We start from the raw sequence: 25,754 nt of genomic DNA, 5'->3' as shown, positions 1-25,754 counted from the left end.
AATTTTGAGGCCTTTAAAATTGTTATTTCCGTCTTTAATAAGCCTTGCTGCTAAGCCAAATACTAATAAAACGCCGTTTTAGGTGATTTAGAGCAGAATAATAATCGTTTTTTCTAATTTTAAAAGCAGAGAAAACTGGAGCTACACCTTTCACTCATAAAATACCATTTTTGGTTATTTAGAGGGGATTTTTTTTACCAAATTTCAAGGATTTTAAAATGAGTGTTATTTGAACGGAAAACTCTTAAAGACTTGAGAAAAGATGTTTTCAATTGCAGAATTTCTTTTTTGAAGAGAAAAGAAGCGTCGTTCCGTTTTAATAAATCGATTTCAGTATAAAAGCGATATGCAGTATGTTATTATACTATTTATAAACAGCTTATTAAATTTTAAAAGGTTAATTTGACATGGTTGTTATTATATGACGGCATGTTTTCAAGAATCAAGTTTTCCACACATTTTCGTTTACCGATAGAAGGTTTTCTCTTACTGTATATATACACATCTGCGTCAATATTTGTTCATGGTCAGTACATCCACTTGCTTTCATTCCGTTCACCCCACTGTGACCATTTTGCTTTTTAGAACCAAGTTGTCACATAACACAAGCTATATTCGTTTTAGTTGTTGCCTCGAAATGACTGCACCCACACTCCTTTGTGAATCGTTGCTGTGTACCTCGTTGGCGAAGAGTCCCTTGCCACTGGTCCTTCACCATCGTTAAAGCTGGAAAGCGATTTGTTGTCACTAACACTAAACTAAATTGGTTCGCCACACAGAATATATTGGTCATGGTTGAATTTTGTTGGCTCTTGTTTTGGATAGCCATAAGCACATAAGCATACTTAGCTACGTATTAGGACATAGAAACAGGCCAGGAGAAATTTGAAAGCAACGAATATCATGCCGTAATTTTAACCCTTGCAGTACATAACCGACTTCAGTTGCCTCTTACTGAGTACAATAAACCTCTTTTGGAAATGACCCTTGCTATGCACAAAAACTCACCTGTATCTTGCTTGAAGGTCGTCCAAATTAGATATTGTTTGCATTCCCATAATCCTCGCTGCGTCCATTTCTTTTTTCCATATCCTCACCTATATGACAAACGCTCTTGTAAACGAATCAACAGCAAAACACTGACTAACACGGGTATTACTTAATGTTTATACAGCAACTTCATTGGTGTGACGAGCTAAAGCATTTTCATAAATGGTCTTAGCGTTCACTGAATAATGTTTTCACGAAAGTAGAACCCTGAGATATTTAATGTACTTTCAAACATCTAAGAAGAAATACTGGCAAAATCTCTTTCTGAAAATGGCATTATAAAATTCCAAATCTCTCAACCCATATCAAAAACCCAATTCTTAGAAAAGGTAGAAAGTTTTGACAAAAATGCCAAGATCTTATGTTTGATGTCGTGGGGCCAGTTTCCAAATAATAAGGTTTGGTCTTGCCAGTCGCTTGTCAGTCGCTATTATGCCAATAAATCATTGTGTCCCAGTCCCCCAAATTGTAAAGTGCATGATTCGCAATTGAATAAAAGTAAACAATGTTTGCACTAAACCCAAAGAACATTATTTTGTCACTCTAACCTCATCAACAAAGCCTTTCAAAAAGGAGTTGCCTTGTTTGCCAATGAAAATGCGACTTCCTTTTGTATCCTCGAAACTTGATAAAACTTTTGAAGCAGCCAGCTTTCCATTCACGAAGATTTTCTGCGGGGAAAACGGACAATGGAAGGCATGTTCGATTAAAGATCGATCATAAGAAGGTCACTCCCCCACTCCCTCTATCCTCTAACAGTAAAAGTCAATTCACAGTTCTAAGGGCCTGCTCATATCAGATATGAAAACGCCTCTTTTGCCGTCAAAAAAGCCATATCACTGACATTAATACTAGAAGTATATCTTTTCAGACCCCGTTTACACTGTCCCGTGCAAGTTTGGAACCGTGACAAAACTGTCGCGGTTCGCCCTTGCGTTTACACTAGCACTGTGGAACCGTGACGATTTTGCTCTGCTATCCGGGACAGTTTTGACCCTGCTTTGAAAGCGAACGAATTTTGTACCGTCACGGTTCCGTTTTTGAACGGGACAGTGTAAACACCTATCCGAGACGATTTTGTCACGGATTCACAAAGAGGCCTTTTGTATGGCTGTTTCAGGTAATCGAGGCTTTGATTGTGGCGTAACTACGTTCTCAAATTCTGAAGAAAAGGAAATTCTGAAGAAAAGACGACCACAGAAAAGGCTTGTAGTGTTTCCCAGTCCAAGCCTTGATTGGACTTTGCAGTTTTGTAGTCTAAAATAACACTGAAAATTAAAGCCACCTTGTCTTTCGTCCAAGTAAAGTTTTAATCGGCCTTCCGCTCCATTTTAACTCACAATAAAAATTCGATTGTTGACTTCAGCGGCAAAATAAAAGCCTTGGTTGACTAAATACAGCTTATTCTAAACAATGTTCTACCATTAAATTAAGGTCGCACCGGTACAGTGTAAACGGAACGGCTAAACGGAACAATTTGGAACCGCGACAGAGTAAACACTTGCGAACCGTAACGGTACAAAATTGTCCCGGGACAGTGTAAACGGGGTCTCAGCTCGTCCTTTCGAAACATTTTGCTAACTACCACTTAGCGTTTTACAAAAATAGGATGTCTGAAAAGAAAGAGTCAGCTTGATTCGTAAGATGGTGCTACGGGGCTGGAGGGGACGAACGTAATGGTGAAGTATGAGAGAATAGAAAGGGAATTTAGGTTTCAAACGAATGTGAAAAAAATTCATAGTCATAGCACGGATCATTCTTGGGATAAACTGTAATAGAAAGACTAGTTCCTTTAGGGTTCTTGATACTACTGTAAATGCATATCACTCTATGTTTCGTGACGTCACTTTATAGCTTGATACCCTTTGCTTTTGATGTTCAATACTTTAGAAGTCAAATGATTATAAACGAGGCCTTTGAATAAAATACGAAGAATTTATGTAACCAAATCAAATCGTAAAAAGATCTTTAATAATGAGGATTTCGCAATAAGAATGAAGGTGTAATTTTACCATGTCCTTGTCAGATGAATTGAAAACCATGGCAACATGATTCCATTGGCCCAACTGGAATTCAGAGGAGCTTGTGGTGACGGTTTCATTTCCAGAAAAACCACAAAACAACTGACCTCGCTTGATAAAGAGGAACAGCCCTATGAAAGTGAAAAGATAAATTCACATAAACATAAATACATAAACATTGAGAGAAATCATCGTTGTTGGCAGAAGAACTGTTGGTTATGATTATTATTATCATCATGATAATAGTCGTCGCCTTTGCCCCCTTTGTTAATGCCGAAAAGTAGCCAATTTCTACTTTTGATATTGTTTTTTGCAGCAATTTGCGCAAGGGCCCCCCTTGTTATTTTGATAGCACTACACCCCTGCTTGATTCTAATAAAAATAAACAAATTTCGTGAAGTTCATGAGAATTTTTATCCGAAACACCTTTTATACTGAAGGTTCGGTCACCGAAACAAACGCAGACTGGACTATGGCTGAACTGACGGGTTTCTTAAACAGTGTTGGTAATACAGAAAATGTTAGTAAGACATTGTACATGATGCTTGTAAAAGAGGGACTTTTTTGCGTGAATAATGTATAAGATATAATGATAAATTATTTGAATTCAATATATATCAAATAAAAAATGAGATTTTTAAAAGAAATATTGCGATCATGATCATGGGTATGGTCGTTGATGATGATTATGATGATGACGACGATTGGAAGATTATGATTATGATAATGTACATAATGACGGTGCTCGTGATGATAAAAAGTGATTCTAAACAGGAGGGTTGTAATATCTTCTCCAGATATTGGAATGCAGTGCAAACATGTTAGCAAACAAAGTTACTAAGCTTCGCAAACTACCTGCAGGATTATTTGCTTTATTGACAATAACGTGCAATTTTGGCAACGTTCAACCTGAAGATCGTAAAAGTCGATGCAAGAATTATGATGCAAGCAGCAAGGAAAATCTGAAGAGGAAGATTTCCAGGATGAGCTCGCAAAAATATTCAGGTGTGTTTTCATTGGTGTAACGGGGATGATATGCAACCCTTCGTCTCTTAAACAAAACTCCCTTCAAAACGGCATGGATCGTTTTTATAAAAACAAAAACTCAAGTCTGGGCCTTCTTCCTACAATGTTTCAAACAGACACGTTATTGTACTTACAATAGAATATGGCCAAATGACCCTTGTGTAGCCTGGCTTGTTCAGACAATGCGCTTTTGTTAACAGTTTGTGTCGCCATGGCGGCAGGGATTAACAAAACTCTCTCTGGGAAGGGGCAAGAACCCTTGAGAGCTCAACTCCACTGGCGGATGCATTTGAACAGACGCCGGTTGGAGTAGAGAAAGATGTTTACTGCTGAAAATCTTGAAATTGGTATGACTTTAAAGGATATTTAAATTATTTTCATTCCTACGAAGTAATCTTCACAATCAAAGACAATGTTGTGTTTTTTACGACGAGGCCAAGTTGCCATTTACAATATGCACAAACAATCTGTCTGATGATTAAATTCAGGAATATTTTTGTATCAACTTGATAGAAGATACTAGTCTGACTGAAAAGAGACTATGCTAACAGTATAGGGTACAATCAAAAAGTTGAGGATGCCATCATCGTGTAAAGAATATTAGCTGCCAGATAGCCAGGGTTCTGGGATATAATAGCGAGTTTTGTTGAAGTCCCAAACATTTCCAAACTTTGCTAAATGTGAACAATGCAGGTTGTGGTTCAATAAAATAATCGGAGGCAAAACACTTTTTCTATTTGACCAAGTCTTTTATGTGACTCTCTGTTAAGTGTTTATCTTTACAATCTTATTATTTCAAACTGCCGTGTGCACGTTTTTCTTCCAAAAGAAAGATTTCGAGTATCTACTTTCATATTGAGCGGAATAGACCGACCCCATTATAACGTCACATATGCTACCACACGCAATGCGTTCTGGTAGTTGTGGTAACAGGAGCCGGTGTTAATTACTTCGTTCACTGTGTACTCTTATTGAATCGCCACGAAATTACAGTATTCATATCAAAATCATGAACGAGAATGCAGATTCGACGTCCATGTTTTTAAAAAGCCCAAATTTTAATGCCCGGGGGAGGGACTCCCATTATGGCCTGAAAGGGGGCAGGTTCAAAGAAGGCAAACGCTAAAATTTTAGAAAATTACCCTCAAATGGTAGTACTTTTTGACAAAACCCCTCAAACCGTAGCATAAACACCGAAATTATTTCCTTGCTAGCATCAATTTCTTTGTGCTCTCCTGTTTTTTTTGGACAAATTTCTTCATAATTGATTGTTGTTGTTTCGGAAAAGATAAATCTTGTTTATTATCCATAACAAATCGCAAGCTAAACTGAACAGTTCAGTTATTATCGAAAATGGGCCCTTTGTAGCCATGGTAGCCATTTTGTAAGACCCTAAAACGGACTGGACCCCCATGTCAGGCCTTAATGGGAGTACCCACCCCCAGGTTGTTAAAGCTGCTAAAACCCTCTATCTTGTCAAGGCAAGACTTAACGCATCCATCTCGCCGACTTGCTCCTGGCCGAAGTCACAAACATCTTCTAATGGTACTAGACGAAAAACTCTCGAGATGTTTTTAATTGAATGTATAAAATGGATGTTAGGCCACACCTCGACTATGGTGATGTGTTTATCGTACTCGAACAAGGCTTACGTAACTTACGTAGCAAGCATGAATTTTCCAATTCGGTCTTTTTCTTATGACGACCCTAATGATGCATCATGCACCATTCTGATCCTTTATAGAAATGGGGGGGGGGGGTCGATCTAATAATGTAACTCCTTGACAGAGTTAGTCAATGGTCTTTCAAACTGTAATAATGCGTTAAGATAAAGGCCCCATTTTTAAGTGCTATAATATGACTGACAACCAAGGCTGGTTTATATTATTTCGATTCTAATATACGAGAATAAGCCTTGTTCGAGGTAAACACATCACCATGGTCGAGGTGTGGCCTAACATCCATTTTATACATTCAATTAAAAACATCTCGAGAGTTTTTCGTCTAGTACCATTAGAAGATGTTTGTGACTTCGGTCAAGAGCAAGTCGGCGAGAAGGATGTTGCTTCTTAAAGTTACTTCTTAAAAAATATCTCCTTCATCTACTTGGATGATACTGGATCAAAGATCATCTTCCATTCATAAGCCAAGGATTTGATATTTGACAAATCGTTGTTTAGAGCCTCAGATGCCTCTTTTGTTTTGCTGATATGCTTAGAAAGTGCTGTCTGCAAGGACTTTTACTTAAGAAGATATACCATATACAAGATCGTTTACATAAACCAGAAAAAACAATGGTCAGAGGACAGATCCTTGAGGAATTTAAGCCTCAATTTGCTCCTAAGAAGACATCTTCCTATGCAAAACAACTCGAATATCTTTCCTTGAAAATACCTTTTCACACGTAATGATGTAGAAGAAAGAACGGATAGGATTTAAATGCACTATGTATCGACACAATTCGCTGGCCATTTAAATTTCCTATTGGTTTGACTACACAATAGCCCTTTTGTTACGTCTCCAATCGGCAACATAAGACCAATCGATTCGCAATGTTGTCTCTATCCTAAACGGGCTGCAAAGCCTATTGGTAACGTTTGACTGACGGGACATAAAGCCTTTAAAGGGTCTTGCGCAACCAGCATGCTTTGTGAGTTTAATTCCAAAACCGGCCTAACATCGTACCGCATGAAAATACAAGACAGCTACCACTTACCGGTTGCGCAAAAACCTTTAAGGATGTGTCTTTCTGTTATTTAAAGATGTTCTTTCGTTTCAGATGTAGAAGAAAGACTTTGAAAACGAAATTGTCCCCTACCCGCACAAATTTTTCTAAATAGTTTAGTTACCTAGATTCCATCAGACCAATTACATTTTTCAATATTTCTTTGAGGATGCCAGTATCAAGGCATGGATGAAGCGGAATCGCGGGAGGTTGTTGGTATGCTGAGGGATATCGCGGGTTTCCGCGGCAACCGTGCAATAGAAATACAAGACAACCATGCATTTTGGAAGCGAGTTCTCACGGCATACGGCAACGATGCAATGAAAAGATTCCAACTACTGGAAGAAAGTCAACAGCAAGCAAGATTAAAAAGAATAAGAAGTGCGCCAGTTTTAGGGAAGAGGGAAGATGATCAACCGAACAGACAAAGGGATGAAAAATTATTGCCAAAAAGATGCCAAAGTGGTAAGATCTTACGTGTGTTTTACTTGCAAAAAAAGGCGCTGGGGGCAGAAGTTGGTCAACCCACGTGGTAAAAACCCAGAAATAGTTTCCATTAAAATTACAAAAGCTTTTCTTTCATTTTTTCTAGCAATCTAGAAAACATTTCACAATTCCAGTAGCTTCTAAGTTTCGAGACACGCTCGATTTGAAAATCACCAAAGGTAGGCTTGATCCTCTGTCTGGAGGGTGCTTCTGTCCTAAAAAATTTTTATCTATAAAGTTGTAAGCGACCGGTTCAATAAACAGAGGTTTGGCTGGCTTGATAAAGAAAGGTTAGGCCTCTTAATACAAATTAGTTCTGCCGGTTTGGTAAACAGACTTTATCAAAACACTTTCTGTGCCAAGCATTGTAAATAAAAATTGTCTTATAAGCAAGATACCTCGCTGGTTTTCGGATCCTATCAAGTATTGTGAATCATCCTTGCATGTCTGTGCATTGTCTGTTCCGCAGCCCGGACTGTGCAGTAAAATAATGAAATTCGGAATTAATGCAAATAGACATTAAACATAACTTGGAAACTCAAACAGTAGCACTTCTGAAACAACTTAATTTGCATAATCTTAAAAAGTTATAGGCAATTTGAGTAATAAAGGGAGATTTCTCTGTTTTGAGTCAGTAACAGTGCCTTGCAGGCAACGAACATCTTTTAAGTTATTTTCTTTGCACCTAATCAATGCAAATCTTGTCAAAATGCTCCTATATCGTGCAAAAGACTTCTCGATTGGCAGCCATATTTGTAGCCTGCATTAAATGTATACCAAGTATTCATATTTATAATTAGCTTTAACGAAATGTTGGCAGTAGTAATGCTAATATGATAAGGTACTTTTTAATATGAATACTTGCTAGCTTGTAACATACGCCAGAATACAAATAAAGTTTTCTTTGATGTTCTATGAATGGCAAAAAATCACCTGAAGTTAAGATCATCGATGGCAATATCACTTCTTGACCCATGGCCTCTCACCGCTGTGATGCGCATTTGTATGTCACTGTAACCTTTGGTCGTTGGCTTTTCAGGTCAAAGGACAAGAATAAATGAAAATAATTAAATTATATGTTTATTACGATATGACAAAAATGAGCATAAGAAGATGTTTGATACCCATATTGTTACACTGAAGTTTTCCATGAATAATACAAAAACAAGAGATAATGACTTTAAGACGAGAGTACTAAAAATGGCAGGAAATTAAAACATCATAAGGAATCAAAATTTAAAAATTCTTTAATTAGGGGCAGAACATCAGAAATCATAATTTTTCTAACACCGATGAAAAATTGATGCTATTAAAACCGCGATTACTTGATCGCTTTGGCTGAGAATGAAAATAATTTACAAGTGGAAATCTTCTAGATCGAAAATTGCACCTGCAATCAGTCAAAAAGATAATTGTTAAGAAATTGTATTAGGTATGATTAATTCATGGTGAAATTGGGTCGATGAGCAAATTCTGTGGCCTGTGTTGACAGCTGCACATATCCATCGTTGTGTAATTGCCTGGTCAGTGAATTTGACATCATTTTCAAAATCATAAAGGCGAGAATAGCTTTATGACGCTAAGCAAGACAAAAATACTAGCAGGGAATAAATCATGGAAGTATCGAAATCCTAGTGATTGCCAGAGGCTAGGGGGATGTCAGTAATCGTAGGAACGGCAGAAAAATTTCTAACTAGCTGCTGATTTTTCACAGCTCAAGATCGCAGTTATCCAGAAATGAATTTACCAAACAGCAACCGCGCGGCAAAGCTCCGCTCGGACTACATATCGCACTTGCATTCACTAAATAAATACAGTGCACTGACGCGGATGGCGGATTATCAAGAGAAGATGCGGGCAAACAGGCCTAGCCATAGTGCAAGGTACCCGAGATTCGTTCAGAAAGAAAAAACAGACAATGACCCAGAATGGGGTAATTCTTAATCTTATTTCAATTAAAGATATCTTTCCATTATTTACTTTATGTGTCTACTTTTAATATTTATATGCAGAATCCTTAATGTTAAGTTTAAGACATTTGTATTTGTATTTATTGCTACCTAGCATCCGAAGGTAGTTTTTAGGACACTGAGAAGCTATACTTATCGAGCAGTGTCCTGGTCCTTCCTCTCGATGTGACCACACATCGTGATTCCTACGTCTGGAATTACAGAGAGCTGGCGACTCTCCCCACTCTGGGTGAAAGTTTGGTCATGCCAGAGACTCAAACCACGGAACCTTGGGTCTGTAGTCAGCGCCTCGAACAACTGAGCTATCCTCGCAGTTTAAGACACTTACAAGTACATATATAATTCATCTATTCAGCATCAAAAGTTACAATTAAAAGAAAGTGCATTAGATGCAAAACAAAAAGCATCTTATGAACTGATGATGGCCAAATAAATAGATAAACGACCAGAGTGTCAGCATAATAATTTATCTTATCATTTTGGTCATTTTATTACAGACAGGCTTGCCAATCCAAACAACCAAATCAACGATATAGTATTCCCTGCTGGTAGGGAATAGAAATCTGAGATAAATGAAGTCTGATATTTTTCGCAGCCAGCTTGTTTAATGATTTAGGCATTGGTGATTTGAGCCCGAGAATGTCTTTATGATCCTACGAAATCTACAATAACAGATATCTCCAAATACGTACAGATTTCTTTTCTGCAGTAAAATCCTTTTTACCTCGGATGCCTCCCTTCAACGGGCAGTAACTTTGGTTCCACAAGCTTTCGCTATATAGAGGTTCAACTGTAAAAGCACTGGTGCCCTTCCACCTGCTTATAAGTACGTTTTCTTGCGCCTTGCAGGGGAAGATGAATACGATGTGTATATTTTCCACAACAAAAGAGACAGCGAATGGGTTTCGTCATGGCTAAAGGGCCCATTGCAAGCCAAGAGGTACAATGTCAAAATGAGAGCAACATCGAAAGACATTGCAAGGTGAAAATTGGCCTTTTTACTTGATCCTTTTCTACTTTTGAAAAAATTTTCTCCTTTTCAATAACAAACTGCTACTGCTAATCGAGCTCTACAACATGGGCTTTTTTCGTCATATTCCATTTCCTCTTTCATTAAACAGTACTGATGACGCAATTCTATTTAATTCTGTTCCAGGCCATCGACAGGTAAAAGAGTGATGCATCGAATAATTATTGTCTTAACTCCAGAATTCATCAGAAGGGATATTCATCAGTTAGAGAATGTTGGGGTGCAAACACACGTCCTTTTACTCAAACTGAAGCAATGCCAACTTCCAGAAGGACTCTTTTTCTCAAGCTACGTTGACCTCAGCTTTAGAGATCGGACCGACCTTACGCTGCAAAGTAAGCTGCTGTCAAAGTTAATTGCTACTTTACAGCTTCCTAGGCCAATCTGCTCGTGAATAAGCTCACATATTCTACAGCAAGGTGAACTTTTGCTGGCCGTTCCAGCGGCAAATCAGGCCATTCTTCTCTTCCGGATGAAATTAGCGGCAAAAATAGAAGTGATCGATTCCATATGTCTTTCATTTATCTGTTTGCTAGAGTCGAGGATGGGCACTTGTCCTGAGTTTGTGTGCGTATAAGTATAAGCTGATACTTCTCCTAATACCTTATCAACTGTATTGTTTTTGTCACTAACTAGGAAGCTTAATATATCTGCCTAAATGAAGTTTTATTCATTAAATTTGATAACAACTCATTAATTGAGACTCCCATCTCGTTAGTTTACCCACTGTGAGAGCTCATCACATCTAGTTGTATGGTGTTGTTGCTAACTTTTTATGAAAACATGATCAGGAAAAATTGTCAGTTCAATAAGAAGTTCAAGGATATCATTTCCAATTGAGATGAAAGATTGAACGAATCCAGAGAAAATGTGCAGTCCAGGAAATTTGAATTTTTCATCTACAGTAGGTGTTTCGTGCTGTTTGTCAGAATCCAGGCTGGGATCCTTTAATTTATTGCGCTTTTTATTAGATGACTTTGTTATATCAAATTACTCAGAAAGAGATAAACGAGAAGAGGTATTTATTAGCTTGAGTTTATAATTTCTTCAATGTTCCCATTGTTGGTTGTTGTAAATCATATACAAGGGTTAACGTAAACCAAACATTGAATTGATTTATATAGTGGTTAGATTATTGTTCTAAAATATGACGACATCGTTTTCATGATTATATATTTTACGATATGATGTTGTCATTTTATGACATTCTTTAGACAACGAATTCCATTTTTCACTAAAAACCTTTCGCCCAATGACGATCTAGACGACACTGATTGGTTCAGATTTAGCCAATCGGTGCGCCATCTTTCCGTCTGCATCATTGTATAAAAAATGTTTGTCTTTGCTTTTGGTCTCATACTTTAGAAAAGACAAAGTTGGGGAACGTTGAAGACGACATTAAGAAAACGTAATAAGATTTAGCAGTTCTTGCACGTATGTTATTCCAAAGCCACAGTTCTCATCCTGCCATTTGCTAGCATTTCCAACATTCTGTTTACCATGCCTCTTGCGATGCCAGAAACGGTTTTCTAAGGCTTAACAACGGATTCGGCGGGTTGGTAAAAATCATACCTCTGGAGCATATAATGAAGGTACAAGTAATTTTCGTTAAAAGAATTTTCCTGCTAAACAGAAATCCCATGACGTAGTAGCATGTGTAAATAAGTTACGATTCAAGCCAATGGTCGCAGTGCTTGATTAGCCGAATTGCAATGCAGTAGCCATGTGTGCTTAGGCTGCCATTGGTAAAATGCTTCACAGCTGCATGCTTCTGCTCAACTTACTAGAAATGCTTTTTTGTCTGACACTCTTCAGAGTATAAAACGCCAGAACGTAGATCAAAAAACTCAAAAGCTATGAAATATATATACCCAGTTGTGGATCGAAATAGGCCAGTCATAAACGCGAGCACATGAATGTCCAATCAGTGCCGCCTGCCTATAGAGAATGTTACCAATGGAGTCCTAAGGTGAAAACGAACCCCTTCATGTTTATGTAGATAGATAAAAACTGCTAGGATAAACGACGATCGGGCTCTACCAACAATACGAAACATGTCGCCACTATAGTTTTTGCACAATCTGGGTTTTCCAGTAAATGCTACCCGATAACAGAATCGCTTCTTTTAGATCTTTTGGGGTGAGTTTTGTTTCTAATAATGGAAGGGACATGCTATTTTACTCCATTCCTCAATTAAAAAGGTCTTTACTTCCAACTTTTGAAATAAGCCCACTCTCTCAAATAAGCCCCATTTCTTTCTAGCCTCCTTTAAAATCTAAAACAATTAAATAGTTTCCAGGGATTAAGCTGCTACCCTCCTTTTTCGCACTTTTCAAAATTCCCATAACATAGATTTAGTTTTCAAAATAAAAATCAAGTTATGAATACCTGGAGAAGAACCTTTCTTTGGTGCCACGTATTGTTTTGATTCCCTTTAATCCAAAAACGCTGCTTCCATATTTTATCAGTGTCCCTTACTTCGATTTGCAAGCTCCCCATTTGAGTTTTAGCCACCGTGGCGTCAGCATCCCACATGTGCAGAAAGAAATCCAGTGCGCAGGAGTCATTGGCTGGAAACCAAGGAGACAGAAGCCTGGCCTAGTCAAGAAGAATGACAAAAAGAAGATAGATAGCCTTTGTCACAGAGATTGATATGAGTGATAGCGTATATTGGTGATACGCAGCATAACGGTCAAATCTTTGATTGGCTAAGAGCTTTTATCACTACTATTTTCTTCCAACCAAATAAGCCAATCGGCACACAGGATTCTCACAACAAAATCGCTTCGCAGCTAGAATTAGGCCCATTTTCACCTTTTCAGCGTGTTTTTACCACATTGTCTACAGAAAGCCTTGCACGTCTCTACAAAGCTTGATTTTTGTCCAGTTCATCATCATGCGTTGCTATTTAACGTATATAATTTATGACTATTAATCATGCTTATTTATGACTATTAATCAAGCTTATTTATTACTATTAATCATGCTTATTTATGACTATTAATCATGCTTATTTATGACTATTAATCATGCTTATTTATGACTATTAATCATGCTTATTTATGACTATTAATCATGCTTATTTATGACTATTAATCATGCTTATTTATGACTATTAATCATGCTTATTTATGACTATCAGTGATACGCATAGCAATTGAGCAATATCTTAGAAGCATACCAGGAACTCACGAGAAATGCGCTTCAATTAACGGCCTCGTTCGGGGCACTTGAAAACATCTTCATATAAAATTGTCAACCTCGGAATAGGAATTTTCGTAAGTATTTGAAAATATATAAGGAATTTGATAGCAAAAATCGACCGGGATCAATTTTAAGTACTAGGCCACTTTTCACGATCGAATCCCTTTAAGAATCCCGAGCTTATTTTCCTCGTTTAATTGACAGAACATGAGCTTGATATGTGAAAATGTTTATGCATTTTGGTGCTGAATCTGTATCTGACGTAGCTGTCTCTGTAAGTTTCCAAACGAAGCTGCTTGATTGAGGTGGTGGTACCTGATACCGAAAAAATAATTTCTATGACCAACCAGCACCATCTTGGCGTATATTGAGTAAAATGCACAGTTCATTTATAGGTTTCGACTGTTGTCAGTTGAAGCATGGTTGAAGTAGGAAATAGTCTGACAAGTGATGGCTTTGAAATCAAAATTTCATAGACAAAGTGTTCTGAACGAGAGGGTTTAACAGCTAGGAGAGCTTCACTCACCCTGTCACCTAGATAGGGATCATACCCAGTCCACCTGCCTCTAAAATACGCGAATCGACCAGTACCATTGTTCGATGTATGATCAAATTCAGGACTTGTTTTCGATGGAATGATGACATTCGGAAATTGCCAGTCCCTCTCGTCATTGGCATCTTGAGCAAAGAAATGAGTATCGCTGCGGTCAATGGTACCAAAATCGATATTCCGTGGAGGCATACATGAAGTATTACTGCAAATAGATGATTGAAATTTAGCAAACATTTTCAATCTTTAATATTTGATAATATGAAGAAGACGTTGGGCAAAGGTGCGTAACAGAAGGTGGGCTCATTCTGCATACTAAGGGCGACCCTGTCGCTCTGGGGTGACAAAGCCGACACGGTAGACCAAATCTTGCCCATCTCGAAGAGTTAGGTCCGCCCTGCCGGTGTGCTTAATTCATGAATCTCCAGCTTTACCATAACCTCGTGCAGAAATGCATTGAAGGTGAGGTTTAACAGAATGAGTCAAATAAATACGCTGGACAAAGGCGGTAGGCAGCATTCGTATGGCGACCTCATGCAACATGTCTTGTCAATACGTAGGAAGAATCTGAGGGATGTAAGATACAATTTTGAAAATTTGAAAGGACTTTCTTCAACCGAAGTCTCAAGGAGTTGGAAGCTACCAATTACGGAAATCTCAGAAAATGCCATCTTGTCTTGTATCGCAGCCTCTCGGTTGGACAAAAATTGCAAGAGTTATAATATAAATGCTGATTTGCTAAAAAAGGTTCACCTCACGCCCTCGATTCTTGTCCAGAGTTCAACAGTGAATGATTTCTCCCCACTGAGAAGATCACTTTGACTTCCAATATCAATGTAGCTGTTTTGTCCATCAAATTCAATCGCATAATCACTTATCTATAAAACAAAACAGTTCTATTCACAACCTGGAGCTGTGGTTGAAGATTTGCTATAGTTAATTCAAGAAGGTGGATTCTACCATAGTGAAAACAGTCCATTTAACTGCAAATTTCAAATTAAAGCCTAGATGAAAATATTTGATCTTAGCAAATGCAAGAGCCCCCCAAAATCAACGTTATTATCATATTGAAAAAGTTCGTAATTGCAATAAATTTATTATGAAGAGTTCTTAAGCGGGAGCAGGATTTTTCTAGCCTTATACGATAAAAGAATACTACGTGAAGCCAAAAGGGACACCATCTCAACTTGGGAAAATCATTGGACAAGTACCATTGTAGGAAGACTTCAGCAAGGAAAAATCCGCTCTTATTTGACAATGCAAGTCACAATGTTCACAGTTGTAGACAATAGAACAAAAACTCACAATGATAAGATTCTAGCTCATTATTGCTATACCGTAAATCCTCGAATTAGCCCCCTGAAGGCTTATTCATTTTTGATACTTTTGGATGGGGGCTTATTCGAGGGGAGGGGGCTTATACGAGGGGGGCTTATAAAATTATTGTAGACAATAAGAACACATTATTAAAAGACCTTGTTTATTTTAGTAGGAATTTTATTATGAGCATTTAATTAATTACTACCAAAAGTACGAATTTGTCGTGGTAATTGAATAAAACGCCATAGGCAACCTCAGATGGCAAAAACCGTCAAATTGAGGGGTCCAATTTGAGAATTTACGGTAGCAGTGGGGGCTTACTCGAGCGGGGTGCTTTTTCGAGGAAGGGGGGGGGGCAATTAGAGGATTTACGGTAATCTATGAATCACCTTCGTATTTTTGGTTCGCATTGCAGAAAAATAAACGTTTTCTTGCGAGAAGACAAAGACTCCAACACGACCACCACGTAGAGATTTGTCAACTATATTACCAGAATCTGAAATCATATTCTTCCCCTGAAAAAGAGCAACAATTGATTGCAAATAAACTAGAGATATGAAGTGGGAGAAATATGACACAATTTGCATTGTCTTTGGATACTTCTTTTGACAATTACGTTGCTACAAAATTCAAATGCTAATATCCAATGTATCTTGCTGTGCCAGCCCGTGGAAGATAGTGAGGGTTATCATCTCGTCGTGTTAGAATTTAGGCCGTATGTCATGTTCTAATGTTGAAGACTAGCTCTCCATCTTTTCATTGTTTTAATGGAACCTGAAATATTAACACTTTGTCTTGTCCAATTCAACCATGCTGCAATGAGTTTGATCCTCACCTCCGGCAATAATCTATGTTTGACCCCGTTTATATTGTTACCCCCTCTGAACAATAGTATTAAATATTCGCATAGATTATAGCTAGCCTCTATCTGAGATTACACGTGCTGTAAGTTAGGCCTTCTTATTTTATTCATGAAATTCTTATTTCAACACGATATCCCATCAGAAACCTAAATACAAGTTATGATAAGCTAAATAGATTAACGATGGAGACAAAAATATAAAAAAATTATTTAAAAATATGAGTGAATTAAATTAGAATGACGTCTGATCTTCCTGGGAGTCGTGTTTTTATTTGGGTTTCTTGAGCTCTTCAGATGAGCTTTTAATTTTTGTTTGAATCGATAGAGCGAGGGGATCTCTCTTAATTCTATGGGTATTTCTGTATTTGGTGAAGATTATGTATTATAATGGTGAAGATTACCATATATCGAAGTCCAATTTCGTCTCATATCTGGCCTATTACAATATAACGGCGGATCAGTTTCGATCTGCACCAAAACTTGCGCGGAAAGTCTTGCATCCTTAACCGCCGCACTTCACCAATGCACCTCCTTAAATACTACACTTTATTACAAATATAACTCCTTAGCCGCTACACTTCATTACCACTGTACCTCCTTAAACGCTTCACTTCACCACTGTACTTTCTTAAACGTTACACTTTATTACAAATATAACTCCTTAGCCGCTACACTTCATTACCACTGTACCTCCTTAAACGCTTCACTTCACCACTGTACTTTCTTAAACGTTACACTTTATTACAAATATAACTCCTTAGCCGCTACACTTCATTACCACTGTACCTCCTTAAATGCTTCACTTTACTACCACTGTACCTCCTTAAACGCTTCACTTCACCACTGCACCTCCTTAACCACTACACTCTGTTACTGTCTATTACTGCTGTACCTGCTTAACCACAACCCACTTTTACCATTGTGCCACCTTAACCGCTACACTTCACTACCACTGTGCCTCCTTAAATGCTTCACTTTACTACCACTGTACCTCCTTAAACGCTTCACTTCACCACTGCACCTCCTTAACCACTACACTCTGTTACTGTTTATTACTGCTGTACCTGCTTAACCACTACACACTATTACCATTGTGCCACCTTAACCGCTACACTTTATTACCATTGTACCTTCTTAACCGCTACACTTTATTACCACTGTACCACCTTAACCACTACACTTCACCTATCCTACATACACTGGCAAACAGCACCAACATTTTCCTGTCCATTGCTGATTCCTCTTTACCCTTTCACGGGTACTGATAATGGCAGTTTAACTCGTTTAGTTGTAATTGAGAGCTTGCTATAATCTTTGAGAATATTAGCACTTCATCAACCATTGCGGTCAGCCGTACCACTCTACTGTAAGCCTAACAAATTTCTTTCTGATCAATAGGATCAAACAAGGATTTAACTATTCATTTAATAGAAAAAACGCAAATCTACTATGATGCATATGATTTTATGCACATGAGTGTCAAACAGACAATGCGATGCAAAGAGGCTGCCAAAAACTATAAATGAATTATCGCCTGAGCAACATAGAGCCTCTGCGCATTTGAATTCGACATTCTGGTATCAGAAAATAATATGGCTCCTTCCAGCATGATACCTTCTCAGTTCAGAAAAAGAAGTAGCACTGGTAGTAAAGTTGGGAATTCAAAAAGAAGAGAAGATCGCATGTCGTCTGTTTTTTGTAGTTGGCAAAGCAGCTACGTTCGAAGGCAAAACACAAAACTTGCAAGACACGTTCGTTTGCACATAAGGTAATATCTTTGTTTGTTAGACTTCTTTATGAAAGAAGAATTATTGTCCTCTAGACCATTGCCCCAGCCCATTATTCCACCAACTATAAGTACATCTTCCTTGGTTTATCGTATGGCGTGTTCAGAGACACTTTACCCGCTGCATTTCTTTCCTAAATCTCGCTCGCCTGTTTTGTTTCGATTGTACGCACGACCACAAGGCTTTATGTTGCTCGGGCTCCTTTAAGACAGCCACACTAAGAAGCATCGTTTTACAAGCCTTTTTTCATCCTTTTACACGCTTGGCAAGAATGGCCTAACAGAAAAAGCTGTGTTTTTCCTTGGCAGCACTTTTCTCCTAAATCAAGAAAAAATTATAAACAAATGCCTAGCAAAGCAGTTCAGTATTTCCGAACTTACTTGATACCAAGAAATTCGCATTCTTCCCGAATCAGGATTATGCACCAATTTCCATTGATATGATAAGTTGAAACTCCAAACTGGTAATTTATCATGCCACAGCAATGTTGATTGGTTGATAGCATTACCGGTTTCCCATAATGCATCTCTCATCGCTATCCCAGGACCAGTCGAGGAATGAAATTTCTAAACATGAAAAAAATATTATAACTGTGAAAGTTGTATGAATCGAGATAAATAACTTCCTTAAGGTTGACAATTGACATATGCTGAATGGTGGGTTCACATTCGCCATTTCTCTAGAAATTTAGAAGATAGGAGCTTCCAGCTTAAAAGTACTTGTCAAAGGTTCCCCTAATTTAACAATTTTCCTCCATTTCCCTTCCCATGGCACCACATTTCCCTTCCTATGAGCCGATTCACCTGCTAACACTAATGAGAGGTAGCCAGCTTCTTTCTTGACAAATTATATATAGAATAAAGTATGTTGACGCTTACTTCTTGCAATTTTATCGTTTATGTGAAGGACACTAAACCTTATTTAGGATAAATAAGATTTATGTTGTGGGAATTCTACCCCGCCACCATGGTCTACACCCAGTTATCAGGCTCCTCGACACGGTGCCGCTGCGCAGCAAGGTATGGAGTCTGGTGATTACACATGGTGCCTAGCCAAAGTGTTCGAGGGAACATGGTTTTAGACTGCAATGTTTGATGTTTTCGTTAAGTTTTCATGCTTTTTTGCAAGGGAATCACTTGTTTTCTTGTAGATATTCTTCGTATCAACAAATATCGACACCCAAGATGTGGCAGGCTAACATTTAGCAAAACGAAAGGTTTATTTAGATAAAACGAAGGATTGGTTTACGTGCTATGCAAAGCATGCAGATACATTTCAATCGTTTTAAAAGACAAGAACTGAAAATTGCCAGCAGAGATTGTGTGTTTCTGAGCGTGTAGGTCTTAAAAAAGTTCATAAGGATAAAAATGATGCTTATGGCACATTACATAACAGATACATAAGTATATTTCTAATGAACGCTGTGAAGATAAGAATTATATTTTTGAGAATTAATATTTTTACCTTGAGGCTAATTCCCTTTCTACCATAAGCCCGAGGATAAGGACCAGCATTCTTCAAGTTATAACTCTGAGAACCTCTTTTCCATGAACAGACGTAAAACTTCCTACAATGAATGTGAGGCGAATGAATTTTGGTTTTGAGGTGTCTTTAAAGTAACAGTAGCAAAGATAGGCTCATGGCTCAAATAAATTACACTGGCACAGAACTGGAACAGTGAACATCAATCTAGGGTCAATTAAATTGAGATGTAGAGAACAAATACGTGAAGATATATTGAAGTTGGCTTGACTGAATAAAGATTAGATTGAATCAGTCTTGTTTTACTTCAGAGAAAACTTCGTCAAAATTTGTACAGTTTGTTCAGATGCATAGACGGAAAGAAAACTATGTTGAAATGAGCTGCATGCTGAAGAAAATTCTAAGGTCCGCTGTGACGAAATCGTCTTAGCTCAAGCCATTTCAAATCCAACAGGATATTGCAAATTTAACGAAAAAGTCTTGTTCAATTGCAGTTTATAAGATAATCCGACCCACATTTTGAAATAGGACGTAAGAAGGAGCGTTTCGAGATAAAAGGGCTTGACCTTTATGTAGAACGGTATTGACAACTGAACCGAGGCTGAATTGAGAAATGCTTAGTAGATAAAAATAGATACCTGTTGCTTTGGAAACCAAAGAGTATGCCAACATAATCATCATCCGGCGTGACGCCGAATGGAGGACTTCGGATCATCAAAGTCCCGGTAAAAATGAGATCCCCGAAGAATGTTTTGCTCAACAAAGCTCCAGGATTGCTAGAAAATGACAAAGTAACAGAAGGATGAATATGAGAAAGTAACATGGTGTAATCATTTGAAAAGGCCAGCAAAGGGCCCAGCAAATATGGTAAGAAAGGTGGATATGTTTAAGACCTGGTAACAGGTCGTTAAGATAGAAGGAAGATGATACAAGGTAGGTTACAGTATAGCGATAGATGAAAAAATGTTATGGGCCTTACCCATTGATTGTTTGCAAAATTTCTCTCCCCTGATCAAACTGAAACCATTTCGGGGGGTCTTGTGCTGTTCCTTTGCCATCGAAAATCACCATATCTGAAACCCTAAAGTCAGTCTGATTTTTCAAAGCATTCAACGGAAAGTCATCCTGCAAAAAAGTTAGAGTTTATTAGACTGCTTATTATTGAAAATAGCATCTAAATTAAAATATCAACACAAAAGTGAGTAAATCTGATACGAAATAATGGAACGAACTTTGTCATTATCAACACCGTCGCCATCATCATCATCTTCGCAAGCGTCACCAATACCATTCTTGTTCCCATCCACCTTAAAGAAACAGTAATCTTTTAAAGCCAGAAAAGACTTGCTAGCTGGGAAGGCAGAAGTATGTATTAGCAGGGACCTTAGAAGCGAGGGGGGGGGCAGAGGGGGCTTAGCTCCCCATATAACTTCCAAAATGTACTTTAAACTATTCAAACACTGTAGTGTCCTGATTTTTAGCCTATTTGGCAACCTGAAATTGGATTAGCCCCCTTTATCTGAATAATGCTCTGTGATCCTTGTGTTTTATTATACTATACTGTGACTGTAAGTTCAGAAGTAGCTAGGAGGTGAAGGCCAATGATTTGCTATGAAAACACAGTAGACAGCCAAGAAGAAGGAGACGAAGGACAATGATTTGCTATGAAAACACAGTAGACAGCCATAAAGAAGGAGACGAAGGACAATGATTTGCTATGAAAACACAGTAGACAGCCAAGAAGAAGGAGATGAAGGACAATGATTTGCTATGAAAACACAGTAGACAGCCAAGAAGGAAGGGAGGGGGGGAGAGAAGGCTGGGGTTTTCTCTCGACTTTTTTGTCTTTTGATCCTTTTATAAATGTGCCCCTATTATATGTGCACTAGAATAAATCTTATTAAGATAAGCAGATGTACATATATACATCTGCTTATCTTAATAAGATTTATTCTTTCGACATGCATTGAAATAGTTCAATTATTTATGCTGTACGCTATTTCTTTTTGTAGATACAAAAATTGCCAGTAAACCAAGTACGGCAAATTTTGGCTAAACATTTTGCCGTTGAATGATATCAACGATGAATTTTACAGGCATCAAAATCACGAAACAGCCTGGTGTTTGACTTGGCTATGAGCTTTGCCATGGGGCAATCCTGCTGTTTCATTGATTGAAGGAGCAGTACCTGATCACGATTGGCAACAAGTGGGCAATTATCATCAAGATTTCCAATACCATCTCCATCTTTGTCCGCATCACATGCATCGCCGACATCATCACTGTCCGTGTCCGTCTGAGAAGGAGAAATACATCATTATCAAAGACATCTGTATAATTTTATGCCAGTGCAAACGAAAGAATCATGAAACATTATCCATATTCAAAATGTTGGTTGGCAATTAAACCGTGCAACCTAAACCTGACTGCTCTTTGTTTTTATTGCCAGAGGTGTGTCCCTTACTCTCCCACCAGCAAATTTGTAATAGTTCATCAAAAAGTTCTCTGGCAAAAACCAACCTGTATAAAACGTTTAACAACAATTTCCATTTTGTGTTATTATATGCCAACCATCATATTCACATATTTCAGCTATATGACAATACAACAAAACCTGATCGCCATTGGCTGTATCCTTGCAGTTGTCATATTTGTCCTTTATCCCATCTGAATCCGAGTCCGGACCGTCCTGGCATGCATCTCCAACAAGATCATCATCTTCATCCTTTTGATCTGCATTCGCCACATCCCTGCAGTTGTCACAAACATCGCCAACTCCATCCGTGTCGTTATCCTTCTGGTCCGGATTATACACCAAAACACAGTTGTCACTTTCATTCAATACTCCATCACTGTCCACGTCACTTTCACATGCATCTCCGATTCCATTTTTATTCGTGTCAACCTGGTCTGTGTTATTTACAGAAGGACAGTTGTCGCAAGCATCTCCAACTCCGTCCGGTTCCCTATCCGTTTGACCAGCGTTGCTTACGAGCGGACAGTTGTCATGAGAATCCGAGATTCCGTCATTGTCATCATCGTCATCACAAGCGTCACCTACAGAAAAATAAAGTATTATCTGAATCAGTTTGATTAAAAATCAATAGAAATTTACCTGTAAATGGATTTCGATAAAGATTCGTTGAAGTTAAGACTCCGATAAAGACGTTAAGATTCCCTGAAGAATCTCAAGCACAAATGTTTCGGATAAATTTTATCTTGGCCTAAATATCTGGCTTTGATTCAAAGTTCGGATCCAAAATTCGAACAAAGAATCACAAGTGTGAAAATTTCAAAAAGTGTGTCTTGAAAAGGAAAGGTTGTATTTGTAATGCGCAGTCAACACCTGTATTACAGAGATAAATACATTCATTAAAAGACCAAATGCTGATACAGCATGACTTGAAACATAAAGCCGCAATGCTAAAAGCTAACTTCTCTTGCTGAATTGACATACGTGAGATTATGGTCGAATTCTCATGAAACAGGCAATTCATTTTCTAAGGAATCTGATCATTTCTCAAGACAGTTTTCAGATATGCAACTAAAAATATTGATTTTCTTACTGTTGTCAAAAGATCTCCTGATAAAGTGTCAAGGAATGCCTGACAACTTCATAGAAAAAACACATAAAACAGTATATGGTTCATAGTTTTAACTGGAACTGCAAACACAATCACCAACAGTAACATCGAATCTACAAACCCTTTCCATCTCCATCAAAATCCTCCTGACCACTGTTTGGAAGCGACACACAGTTATCCATCATGCAGGATTTGGAAGTGCAAGGTAATGCTTTGTCAGGTATCCCATCTGCATCGGTATCGTTTCCGCAGTTGATACCATCGCCTGCAAAGCCAGCATTGCAAGTGCAACGGTATTTGCCGGGTTGGGTACTCTTACACGAGGCAAGAGCACTGCAGTTGTGCGTGCTAAGTTCACAGGGGTTCGAGGCAATGCACTCTGCAGGAGAGGGACGTATGATTAACGATAAAGAATACAAATAAAAAAACGAGAAATATTCGAGTTTCGGTAAAAATCTTTGAGGGATCGTATTACAAAGACCCACCTCTCTGTTGCATTGCACAATGGCAGTGGCTCAGTTATGATACACAATTAAACTGAACAACTTTACCTGACCATTGCCTGCTCCACAATCCACTGGACAAGCACTTCGATTCTGGTTTTAAGCTTACGAATCCTACTTGATTGCACGTAAGAACACACGTGCTTGCGACATTGTTTTCATCAGAACACCTCCAGTGGTGACTCGAATGGTTAGATGTAGGCTAAAACGAAATAAGACCCAAATAATATAAAATAAAGTCGATCAAATTCTTTATACCTCTCAAACCTACAGAATAATTATTGTGAACGCTTGTGCTCAATTGGCAACAAAAACAAGAAAAATGATAGGGGTAGTTTAATCTAAAATGGCTTACGATTCAATACACGAAGAAGGGACAGTAACTGAAGAATGAGATTAATAATGGCGCAACATAAACACGCATGCGGGTGAGGGGGTAGGTATCTATTTGATCTTCGATGGGGTGAGTAACTCCCAAGAAATGTTTTAAGATTGTATAATATGAACATATGTCAAAAGAAAGAATGCAGTAGTTTTCACAATTTGTTAGTACCTATCGTTTTTGCTTCGTTTTGATTTTTTATGAAATTTTCTGGTAGTTTGCCTTTATGTTTGCCTTTATGTTTAAGTATGTTTCCTTCTAGCCATCACTAAATATCAGCGAAGTCAATAATTTATAATTATATTATGATCAATATCAACAGAACATTTCCACATGTATTTGATATCAACCAAACAGAATTGCAACAATGAAACGAGGCAAAACTAATGTGGTTGCCATTGGTTGACATTACCTGAACGAAGACGAGGCTAGATTGTTTAAGCAATTGGTATGTAGACTGTTAAATCTGAGTTCCACGATTAATGCGATCATCAGGCACTGTGCATCAGGCAACCGGTCTATGACCAGTACATTAGTAGAAGGTTTATGACCAATACATTAGTAGAAGGTTTATGACCAATAGTTCTTCGAAAGAGTTCTTTCTAGACATCTTTCAAAAGTGTCCGAAGCTTGATTAATATTTAAGGTAGGATAAAAGTTTAGAATACATTGGAGGAAGGAAAGGATCATTATCGAAGTCTTGGTCAAAAACAAGGGTAGAGAAGGGCGTGAATTTATACTTACTAAAAATGGAGTACAAGTTCTTGAGACAGTGGTCGTTCGCAACGTCGGCCTTGCAGTGGTTCTTATCACCGTTGTGTTCACAATTACAGTTCTTGTAGAGGCATTTGTAGCCTTTGGACTGGTTGTAGGTGCAGTCGAAGGCCTTGCTGTACCGCTGCTCTGAAAAATTGGAAAAGTTGGAAAATCAGATGAAACATCTTAGTCTTTGCAATTCAGTCTTAGCAACTCTATTTCAATTCCAAAAAAAGTTTTGCTTTATCAACGCGTTTCTATTCTTAGCAAAACTTTTATACAGGACATATAAATAAGAAATGGGAAGAATGTAAGAATCATAAGAAAAATTCTAGCTTTGAAAAAAGAACACCTCCAATGAGAACACCTCCAAAAAGAACATTCTAGCTTTCAAGTTATGTACAGCCAAAAAACTGTTCAAAAATTCTAGCAGTCGATGTTAATTGCTGCGTAGAACAATTTTGAGATCAAGTAAATACAGCATAGATCAGCTAGAAGTATCACGCAGCTCATTATTAAAATACACAACCTTCGTTGGCGCGGTTCCTTTGGACTTCTCATTTTTTGCGAGATAAACTGAAAAAGAATTATTCTATCAATGCACAAAGATTTCCTTGCTGAATTCAAAAATAATACATGACATTTATTCAGAAACTACTATTTCTTGAAAAAGAAAACTGAAAATGGCTTTGAAAAAGCAAATTTTGAAATTCACAAGCTTCCATCTGAAATGTCAGATAGAAAACTCTACGCTAGGACATTAAACATTAAGCAAATAACACAAAACTGTTTTGAGTGAAAATCAAATGTATGTTGCTTTTATGGTATTTTACTAATTCTTCATCGCCTTCTCTCTGCATCGAGGCTCGTTTTGCAGAGCACAGTTTGTTTTGTTCTGATAAGAGATGTATTCCTTTTGGCTATTTCAACTCACTCTTGACAGCAATTTATTAAATTCCCATTTACCACAACAGTACACACCCCGATCCATCAGTTTTTTAAGAAAAGATGCGGGA

General features: G+C 37.9%; 2 protein-coding genes across 6 annotated transcripts in view; one reads left to right on the top strand and one right to left on the bottom strand.

Moving 5' to 3' along the window:
• Positions 1-285: 285 nt before the first annotated feature.
• LOC135688985 (uncharacterized) overlaps positions 286-25,754 on the bottom strand; it is a 35,581-nt gene continuing 10,112 nt past the window's right edge. For all 4 annotated transcript variants that reach the window (XM_065206073.2, XM_065206068.2, XM_089110013.1 and 1 more), the window contains exons 5-25: positions 25,268-25,314; positions 24,727-24,885; positions 23,649-23,802; positions 23,219-23,476; positions 22,128-22,570; positions 21,702-21,809; positions 20,746-20,820; positions 20,493-20,638; positions 20,152-20,289; positions 19,496-19,598; positions 18,412-18,597; positions 15,772-15,897; positions 14,816-14,940; positions 14,039-14,267; positions 12,697-12,906; positions 8,242-8,339; positions 7,707-7,783; positions 3,063-3,202; positions 1,599-1,721; positions 1,009-1,097; positions 286-726 (exon numbers count right to left, since the gene is read on the bottom strand). In XM_065206073.2, coding sequence (XP_065062145.2) covers positions 621-726; positions 1,009-1,097; positions 1,599-1,721; positions 3,063-3,202; positions 7,707-7,783; positions 8,242-8,339; positions 12,697-12,906; positions 14,039-14,267; positions 14,816-14,940; positions 15,772-15,897; positions 18,412-18,597; positions 19,496-19,598; positions 20,152-20,289; positions 20,493-20,638; positions 20,746-20,820; positions 21,702-21,809; positions 22,128-22,570; positions 23,219-23,476; positions 23,649-23,802; positions 24,727-24,885; positions 25,268-25,314 — 3,140 coding nt within the window. In that variant the 3' untranslated portion in view covers positions 286-620. The remainder of the gene's footprint in view (positions 727-1,008; positions 1,098-1,598; positions 1,722-3,062; positions 3,203-7,706; positions 7,784-8,241; positions 8,340-12,696; positions 12,907-14,038; positions 14,268-14,815; positions 14,941-15,771; positions 15,898-18,411; positions 18,598-19,495; positions 19,599-20,151; positions 20,290-20,492; positions 20,639-20,745; positions 20,821-21,701; positions 21,810-22,127; positions 22,571-23,218; positions 23,477-23,648; positions 23,803-24,726; positions 24,886-25,267; positions 25,315-25,754) is intronic.
• Positions 3,851-11,906, top strand: LOC135688992 (uncharacterized). 2 transcript variants are annotated; one of them, XM_065206086.2, is made up of 5 exons: positions 3,851-4,076; positions 6,991-7,287; positions 9,023-9,241; positions 10,128-10,260; positions 10,435-11,906. In XM_065206086.2, exons 1-5 carry the CDS (start codon positions 3,890-3,892, stop codon positions 10,700-10,702), a joined length of 1,104 nt encoding a protein of 367 aa, XP_065062158.2. In that variant the 5' UTR covers positions 3,851-3,889; the 3' UTR covers positions 10,703-11,906. The 2 variants fall into 2 exon arrangements, with proteins under 2 accessions (XP_065062158.2, XP_065062159.2); XM_065206087.2 differs by lacking the exon at positions 3,851-4,076 and adding an exon at positions 4,135-4,444 and having other exon boundaries at positions 10,435-11,902.

Source organism: Rhopilema esculentum, chromosome 9 (genome assembly GCF_057945365.1).
Source record: "Rhopilema esculentum isolate cy_ngs chromosome 9, ASM5794536v1, whole genome shotgun sequence".
In the NCBI taxonomy this organism is placed as follows: Eukaryota; Metazoa; Cnidaria; class Scyphozoa; order Rhizostomeae; family Rhizostomatidae; genus Rhopilema; species Rhopilema esculentum.
The sequence above is the reverse complement of the archived record's forward strand: the minus strand, read 5'-3'. Positions and strand labels throughout refer to the sequence as shown.

What these genes read in the sequence shown, in the direction of transcription:
- LOC135688992 (XM_065206086.2), top strand. Translation starts at nt 3,890, where the DNA reads ATGTTAGCAAACAAAGTTACTAAGCTTCGCAAACTACCTGCAGGATTA. An exon ending in GAGCTCGCAAAAATATTCAG is followed by an intron (nt 4,077 to 6,990) that starts GTGTGTTTTCAT and finishes TATTTCTTTGAG; the next exon opens with GATGCCAGTATCAAGGCATG. An exon ending in GCCAAAAAGATGCCAAAGTG is followed by an intron (nt 7,288 to 9,022) that starts GTAAGATCTTAC and finishes GATTTTTCACAG; the next exon opens with CTCAAGATCGCAGTTATCCA.